Source organism: Halichondria panicea, chromosome 1 (assembly GCF_963675165.1).
Source record: "Halichondria panicea chromosome 1, odHalPani1.1, whole genome shotgun sequence".
Taxonomy (NCBI): domain Eukaryota; kingdom Metazoa; phylum Porifera; class Demospongiae; order Suberitida; family Halichondriidae; genus Halichondria; species Halichondria panicea.
Window position 1 is genome coordinate 5,658,518 of NC_087377.1, and position 9,904 is coordinate 5,668,421.

General features: G+C 42.1%; 1 protein-coding gene across 1 annotated transcript; it reads left to right on the forward strand.

The window, feature by feature from the left end:
• Positions 1–1,340: 1,340 nt before the first annotated feature.
• Positions 1,341–2,785, forward strand: LOC135334168 (uncharacterized; the record flags this gene model as incomplete). The annotated part of the gene is given in 3 exon segments (XM_064529610.1): positions 1,341–1,638; positions 1,724–2,055; positions 2,350–2,785. Coding segments are annotated over 3 exon segments (834 nt in total). The 3' UTR covers positions 2,632–2,785.
• Between the last annotated feature and the right edge of the window lie 7,119 nt (positions 2,786–9,904).

The following is a 9,904-nucleotide window of genomic DNA, read 5'->3' on the forward strand; positions in this document are numbered from 1 at the left end:
TGAGATACAAAGTAATGATGTATGTAATTATGTACATGCTATTAATTCATGTGTATTCAGTACTGACTGATATAGCTATATTATATCCGACAGCAGTATAACTCTGTTCTATGATGAAATTTAAAAAAGCTAAAGATGACGTCCAACAAGAACGACTTTGGGCTTGTTGCCTTTTGACCTTTGAGATTAAAGGAATAGCAGTGCCAGTATATGGCATATTGTAGGGCCAATATATGGCATGTTGCACTGCATGGGGCAAAGTGAACTGACAGGAACCACAAATGTCTCATTCAGTGTGTGCACTATAAAAAGCAATGATTGCAGTATTGGGTGGAGGGTGGGCTGAAGTCACAAAAGGTCACTTTGCCCCATGCAGTGCAACATGCCATATTATTGGCCCTACAATATGCCATGTACTGGCACTGCTATTCTCAAAGGTCAAAAGGCAACAAGTAATAATTATCCCCACAGTCTTTCTTGTTGGACGTCATCTTAAATTTCATCGTAAAACAGAGTTAGATATACTGCTGTCAGATATAATAATAGCTATATCAGTCAGTACTGTATTATTATGATTACACATGATACATATAAATTACATACATCATTACTTTGTATCTCAGATGCTTCCCTAAGACGGCTAATAACCAGGGCCGTAGACAGCAGGGAGGGGGCAGTTGCCCCCCCCCCTGGCATTCTCAGATCTGCTAAAATTATTGATCTGCACATGCCCAATGAGATGGCAGGGCTATCTGATGCGCGTGCTGAGAAAAGTACGACCTTTTTTTTAGGTAAAATTCTGAGCTCCACTGCGCCCTCTGGGAAGCAGGAGCACCTTTCTAGTTTGTTTTGCTCTAAGTTGGTGCCACAGCAAGTTGGAAGTTGCCATACAGAGGATATTGAAATAACAGTTGACCTTTTTTTTTGTAAAATGTTCAGTTTTTATTTTGCCACCCCTGCAAACCTAAGCTATCTACGGCCCTGATAACTCATAGTATTGAGTCAACTGTCACCTGTTAAATAGGCTGAACGAATCATCAGTTACAACAAATCAACTTTCAACTTCCACTGTTATTGGTAGCCCGTGTCTCTCCTTTCCTTGCGGCCTGGAATTGAAGCTATGTTAATGGATATACACATCAACCTGAGTCAACGACTATGAGATGTCCAATTACTAACTGATCACTTGCTAAACTATTTAGCAGCCTCTATTTCCCTGTGACAAACCTTCAGCACTCATTACAACAGTATAATTATAATGTTTGTTACAATTACAAGTGATAAATTATATCTGAAACTGCGTTATCTGTAGATCACACCTGAAACTAAAGGTGACTAAGTTAAGAAGTGGCTTGACTATAAAAGACAAGTCAATCTCATGCAGTGCATAAACTGAAAAAAACGAAAGCTGTTTAAAAATGGCAGTTCTAGCGAAAATCATTTTCTTCTGTGCTCTAGTTAGCATGGTGACTTGTCAACAATGTAAGAGGTACTGCTATACGAGATGGATGGACAGAGATAATCCTTCAGGATCAGGTGATTGGGAAAGGATCATACACGTATCAAAGAAGATACGTTGCCCCCAACCTGTTGGAATACAATGCCAGACAACAAGTGGACGTCCTTACAAAAGCACAGGTGAATAATTTTTTCGAACAGGCAGTACTATCAAACTTAGTAATAATGATTACATAATAATGGATTTAGGTTTTGATCTGCATAGGTGATGTTTTTGCGATTGCTTGCGAGCCTCGTCGTGGCTTGGCATGTATTAATAATTGGCAAAAGTCAGGTAAAAAGTGTGATGACTACAAACTGAGGTACCTTTGCCCTGAGGGAAGTATTCAAGACACCAGAGGCATTGTTTGTAGCGAGTTCTGTGACACAGCGTTCGTGGATCGTGATAATCCGTCAGGTCACTGCGACTGTGAGGTAGTTAACGACGGACAAAAGTCTTGTCCTGGAGGAGCTACACCAGCTGGGATAAGGTGTAACGATAAATGCACCGGGAGAGACTATGCAGAGTTTAAGCAGAACATTACCTGCAAACCGGATGTGAGTCAACATACTTATACAGTTATTGTACAAAACAGAAACAGGTGTACAAGTGATGAATGTAATTCCCACGGCGCGAAATTATTATTGCCCACAATACATTGTAATTATAGGTCCTATACATCACCTGCTCAAGGATGCGAAATTTATAGCTGGAATTTTTATATGAAAAGTTTAACTGGTAATCAGGAGCTAGGTTTATAAGTTGAAAAATGCGATTATCATATAATTATTATTATTAAATTATGCAACTTGTATTGCATAATTATACGTGCATCACACCCACACATGCAGTCTGGAGGGATATGTTGGAACAAGAACAACCCTAAAGGGTGTAGGGATTACAAAGTGCAATATATATGCCCGAAATATACCGTGCCAACTTGCAACAATGAGGCTGAGCAACTCACAGTGCAGGACGAAGAGTTAATCCCAGAGGTTGAGAATTATCAAACGGGTGATTATGATCCTAAAGTGGTGTCAAATGACGAAGAAGTTGGCCAAGAATCGCCTGAGGGGAAATCCCTGGTGGAGGAAATGCTTATGCAGGAGTTGCTGCACACTCTTACTCAATAGGAACGAAATAGTGATAATTATAGAGTGTGAGACTAAAACATACGTGTGACAGCTAGAAAATTGAACTGGGAACACCATGTACTATTAAACAAACTTAATGTTACAATTTATATTACACATAATTATACAAAATTAATGGTGCAACATGTATAAAGAGTATGATTTCTGAAAAAGGTGGCATCCCCAGTTGACACCACAAGTATTCACACATGTACTGACCTTAATGCCTCGGTGCTCCTGGTAAATGTTTGTTTTGCTCAAAAAACTGAGAGTTCTGTAACAAAGACAGCATTAAGCATTGAATAAGTTGTGCACATAGATAGCAATTATAACTTATACTTGCCAACTGTAGGCTGAAAAGGTGATTCCACAAATAAAACGACAACTGCCTACTCCAAAACTAGGACGTGGTTGCCTCTATGGTTGGAATCGTTCCACCATAACCAAAGTTGAACCGAGTTTTCCCAGCACCTTCTGATTAGGTCGTCGACTCAACACATTACTTCAGGTAAATAGCTGTGAGCTGGCTAGGCTATAGGCTGGTCACTTTCAATTAAATTAACGGTCAAAGCTTTTCTTCGCATTGAGCGATCATCAGGACAGATATGTAATAAGTGACTCTATAGGAATGAATGCGAGAAAAATATTCCAGACAATACAATGTAATACATGAAAATAATACATGAACATGAACATTCCAATATGTACGTATAATACTATTATTAGTTGACTAGCCCTAGAATAAATACCTGTTATACTTGTTATACTGTATAGGATATACATAATTATGGGGTGCATATCTCCGAGTAGGTGTGGCATATCTGACTTACATAGTGTGCATGCGCGTATCCAAGCTTGAGTAATTCATTCTGCAAAACTGTACAGACACAATGGAAAAAGCAATGGAAGAAGCAATTGAAAGAATGGTTCTTGAAGCTACTGCGTCTGCGAATGCATAAGAATTCGAAGAACCTTGGCTCAAGACTCCTGTAAACACCTCTGCTTCCCCAGTTACAGCAACAGAACAAGACAACACTGCTCCCTCCAACACAAACTCAGCAACTGAGGAAGAGAACAACTGCTCCCTCCGCCCCACCCTCATTCCAGCCGTATGGCACGCCGTTCGTAACAAAAATAAATGTCATCATGAGACCGTCACGTTGAATGTTTGATCGGGAGTCTCATGGTGACGTTATTTCTCAGTTTGACGTTCAAACTTTCTCCAAGGCCAGACCACACCTTGTTAGGAATGTATCTTGTAGCCTCGATTCCAAGCCGCAGGGAAAAGGGATGGAGTTGAGGCTAAGCTAACTGTACACGTAGTAGCTGTGGAGTCAGTCTAGTACCTAAAGGACAGACAACGTCAATTACATGAACAATGTCTTACGACACTGAGATTCAAGGCTGGGATCAGTTTTTCAGAGAGGTATTATCTTTCTTAGATACTTGTAATCGACAGTGTGGGATTGCAAATAGCTAATTGAGAGGTTGGAAACCTGTATTGTTATTGTATTGTGTATGTACAAAGGGTGCTACAAGATGGAATTGATAGTGCCACTGACAGTATTGCGATAATTTTTATATACCTTAAGGTGACATATTTTCGCGTGTATTAATTTCTGCTATTTCTGCGAATGAGAGTAAAATCACAAAAATTAGTACTTGCATATAATTGGCCGCCCTCTTGTTTAATGTATCCAGATCGACATTTCGCAAAAAATTATACCGCAAAATGTACAAAACTGTAAAAACGCAAACAAATCTACCTGTGAAAATATGTCACCTTAAGGTATCTATTTTGAACAACTAGAAACTTCACTACGAACTGTGCACAGAGAGTGGGAGAGTACTTGATGGACTTGAAAGACTTACATCCACCTCATATAGTGTGCCACTGGAGACATCAAGTGGAAGACAAAGATTTGATGTCCGTCAAGAGCAAATCGAATATCTCCGATCTATGTCCTTCACCTACTCTCAGATAAGCGAACTACTAGGTGTGTCTAGAATGACTGTTTACAGGCAATGTATTGAGTATGGTGTGGTAGATAAGAGAACAGGATGGATGTGCTTAGAATTGTTCGAGAAATCCGCTCTACAATGGGTCAAACAATGTTAATGGGAAGATTGCAATCAATGGGATGCAATACGCCCTTTACCCATGCGGAGTCCTTCAGCTGCTGTGTACCTGGGCCGAACAGTCTATGGCATATAGGTACACTACACATGTTTAAGAATACCAAAACTAATTAGCTCTTTAATTAAGACTTTGTGCTATACAGTGCACTTTGAATGGTTGAACTCTATAGATGAAATTAGCAACAATAATGATCAGTTGCGTAAAATATACAATTAAGTGCAGGTTTTCCATTTGTATAACACAAGGCTACTTTCTTCCATTTTAGACGGGCATCACAAGTTGGTGAGATGGAGATTTGTGACACACGCTGGAATAGATTGCTAAACATGAGTTTACAATGAAACCATTAGCAGCACTTTGTGCACAGCACAAGCAAACAATTGGTGAGAGTATTTAAACACTTGGTGAGAGTTTTTAAGAGGTGTTCTGTGTGGTTCGACCCCTCCGAACCTTTTCGAACTACGCCTCAGCACAAGCAAACACTTGATGAGAGTGTTCTACATGTGTTTGGTGTGGTTCGATCCCTCCGAATCTGGAATTCCTAACACAGCACCACTAATATTGGAACACATAATTATTCATAATTAATTTTGTGTGTGCCTGCTATTATATTATAATTGTTATCCTGATTTTGGATTCATAATAAATTATTATGCTAGGATAATTCAGCTATACTTAACTTCAACAGAACTCAAAAGGCGAAAATGATGCTGAGCAGAGAGACTGACGAAGGGTTACATATTTCTGGTATTTATACAATGTACAACTTATCATTATCTATACAGTGACTTCCTTCTGTGAATTGGCTCCGAAGCTATTACAAGCGAAAGACGTTCACTATCTTCTGAGTGAAACATTTTCTCAAGACCCTCTTGAAGCCTACTTCTCTAGACAACGCCACAAGGGAGGTAGATGTGACAATCCAGGTGTTCAACAGTTCTACTACAATACAGCATCATTAATACAACAGAGGGAAGTATATCGAGATTTAAAAACTATGAATGTACAGAAAACAAGTAACATTAGTTCTGCTTGTAATGTACCTCTGCCGAAAAGAAGAAAATCGTGTGTAACAACTCATATAATTACATTTCAGTTCCATATTGTTTAATGGTTTTCCACGTTGCTTTTCGGTGACTATTAAAACTACTGACCTGTCCATGATATGGCAAATGAATGTATTCAGGTTTGAGTAAATCCATCATGGTCTCCCAAAGAGGTATAACGTCCTCCGTCTTTAGGACATCTTCCTCTATCTTGGATAGTATGACATCTGATGGGTCTGTTCTTACATCAAGATGCTGCCTACATACCAATTCGATTGCTTTCGTGAGAGCAAAAAAATTGTTATTAACATGATATAGACCACCTCTATCTCTTTGTTCAGTCCATGTGTGACTGTAGTCTATAGTATTCATCGAGACTTGTTTTCATCGAGTCCAATACACTGGCATATTGATGATGGTGCTTACGATATTTTTTCTTCAGCTTCATTATTACATACCCAGCGACATATCTAACGACATTCTCTTCCTTATCGGTCAACGATGAAGCTGCTGACTTCAATGTTAAATTCGATGGGACTACCATCTGTTTAACTACAGTGTACATCAGTCTCTTTGAAATGTGACCCCAGACACTTTGTGATATATGTAACATACCAATGCAAGAGTTCCATCTAGCACGATTCACTGGAGACAGCCTACACACATGAACATTTCTCTCACAAGGGCCTGAAACGCAGGTAATCACCATTTGAAGCAGTTCTTTTCCTAATAACTTCACTCGTCCTGCTTAATCTTATGTTGTATGGTTTGCAAGCTTTTGGATTGGATGATACTTTGTAACAGGGTAGCTTGAGACTGGTCAAGCTTGCTAAGCTCAACAATATGCTCGTCTGAGTCACTGTCTAGTTCTGTCTCTTCAGGTTCTGCATTGAGTTCTGCCATTGCGAGTTATGCCATGACTACGAGGTAGCAAATGACAACTAGAAGACTCTGGAGTAGATAAAGAAAGAAAAAAAGAATGTTTTTCTACTTACGCGAAACACGGATTGTGACAATGATTTACATGGAGTTTCCTATCCATGAGAAACGTCACAATGAGACTCCCGACGTGACGTTCAAACAACCTCGATGTAACGTTTATTTTTGTTACGAACGGCGTAATGTGTATTAGTGTTTACTTCCTGTATTGTACTTTTCTGTTATTGTGGTTTCTGTTCGTTAGTTTTGCGAAACCCTCAACGACATGCTCCGAGACCGCATTGTTTGTGGATGTCGAGACAAGAAGCTCACCTTTGACAAAGCTCTGGCTGACTAGCCACCAGAAATCTCTCAGGACAGAACGCGTCTGTAAACCGTCTATTGGACACCCGTCGACGCAAGCCTCCACCCCCTCGGGAAAAACCTCCCCCCTTCATCCGGCAACTACGTGCAAGTTTCGCACAAGCACTTGTCACTACTGCAAGAAGCAAGGGCATATCTCAAAGGTCTGCAGAAAGAGAACAAGAGACTCAAAAGCAGACAAAACTGCATCTTGGTTCTGATGATGATGAGGAGGACACAGATGAGTACAGCTTGTTCTACTCCTCCGCTGGCCGCACTCAGCCAATCACTGTACCTGTTACTCTCAATGGACTGGATACTACCATGGAAATCGGAAATTGACACAAGTGCAGCCCTCTCCTTGATGAATGAACACACATACCGATCGCTAAACGGAAGCCCCCCTTCAATCCGGCTCAAGACCTACACTGGTGTGCATGTAATGTTCTGTATCAAGCACAGCAGGCTGATTTGGATCTCCTTGTTGTCGCTGGCAAAGGACGCTCTTTGCTAGGATCGAGTACAAGCCACGACCAGACCATGCCAATGCTGATGCTCCCAGAATGTGCCTGACCGGCTATCAGCATGCTGGAATCCCTACCAGTCACGGCAAAAGAAATCATATCCTGAACAGAGAAGTATCCGGTCCTCTCTCGAGTTCGCCGTATGCTTTCTTCTGGCTGGAAAGACAACACCGACGCAGAACTCAAGTATGTTGGCTTCTGGCTAGAAAGACAACACCGACGCAGAACTCAAACCCTACCAGCAACGACACACTCAACTTAGCCTCCACGATGGCTGTGTCATGTGGGGAAGTCGCGTGGTTATCCCACCTCCAGGAAGGGAGAGAATTGTCGAGGACTTCACAAAGGAAACCCGGGAATCTCAACATTACCTTGATGACCAGCATCTTCGCCCTCACTCTAGAATATACCACCCTTCCCACTTGGCGAGCCCTGACGCAGTCGCCCACAGGAACCCTAGACAGCGGAATGCCGTCCGCAGCCACTATTCAGGCCCTTGGACTACCCACCTTCCAATCTGACTCCTCCCCAACCATGCTCCTGCCCTCCTCGGCCAGGATCCAGCCCCCACCCCTGGTCCCCGCCCATCCCACCTGCCCCCACTATCAACCCTCTCGCGGAAATTCCAACCAGTCCCCCAAACTACAGTACACGGACCTCTCGGAGCTGCTGCCCGATCAACTTCACTCTAGCACATCAACCATGCACTGACCCCCAACTCGTCGTTTTCCGCTGGGAAGGCCAGAAGAAGCGCAAATGGCAAATCACCGATATCGCTTGCAGCTGTACATGCTAATCCTCTCACATTAATTTCGTATCAATTATTTATGGTAAAGGCAGCAAAAAAGTTCAGGTACCCCTCATGGCTGTACTACGACACAGAGTTCCAGAAATGGGCCGCCACAATACACTGCCCATCATTAATACACAGTTGTACTCCGTCACCTTTACTGGACAAGGCAACTCCGTATCGTGGTGGTACCCAATATGCCAGGTAGACAGAGGAAACTACACCTTCGATTACCCACGGTACCACCGTCCCACCCTCGGCCCCTACTGCCACCAGCCCCCAGACCACCAGTGGAGAGCTATAATGCGCCTGGCGGAAACTGCTAATTCGGCCTCTCCTGTCGCTACCCTCACAAGTGTGCAGCATGCGGCGTCCACGGACACCCGGAAACCCGCTATTTGCTGCGTTTCTCACAATGCTTATTATGCTTCATTCTCATTATAGGCCTATTTCCCTCATTATGCTTGTTGCTTCATTATTACGTTTCTCATTAGGCCTTCTTCATTATTATGCCTATTGCCTCATTATGCTTTGCTATACTTACCTTTGCGCACTCGATGTATTAATTCCTTGGGGGTAGGACATTCGTCCGATGGGCTATGACTGTTGGCTATATAGGCCACCTCTTTACCCCCAAGTACTTAATTAGGGGAGCAACAGAAACGTTTAATCATTATCTAATTAGCGAGGTTGCACTCCTCCAATTAATTAGAGGGACTTCCTAACCATAATAACGGCCTTCAGTCATGGTCCGGCTCACCCTCCAAGGAGCGTTGCGGTAATGGGTAGCTGTACTCAACGCTGACAGCAGTACCTAGAGCGATATATAACTATGTAGTGGTAATGGTATCTAGGCTTCCATATTTATTACTCGGTGTAGATTAATCTCAGTCAATCGAACAGATGGACATAACCATCATGAATACTGATTATTGTTGCTGCAATTCAGAGACACCTTTGCGAGAATGGATGACCTGAGATTTCAACGAAAATTGTCCTGACTTTGATATGCTTCGAAAGAGCGAGAATGAAGCAACTGACGAAGAAAGGTGTCGGCATATAAGGAAGCATGCTCAGCTGATCACTCCCGAAATGGAGGAGAAATTGTGGCGTTTTACTGGTGAAGGTTTAATAAACATTGTTTTCTGGTATGTTTGTAGGCACAGGGATCTTCAGAAAGACCAGTTCATCAGATGACAATGGAAAATTTATCCGCTTTGTTGGCAAGAGCTGCAAGAACTGGCAAGGAGGTTTACACCAGCGAAAGATTCAACCTAAAGACCTCCACATAATAATTATTATAATTATGCAAAACCCGGCCTTGAAGAGAGATGTGTGGTCTCTTCTTTCTGCTACTATATGTCACTTATCCCAGTGGATGGTCCCTTCTCCAATACCACTATTCATTGTCAGAGACAGAAGGCCCAACTTTTGTGGAGCAGATGCGTAAGTACAAGAGGCCCTTTTGACCTGACCGTTCGCTCAAAACAAT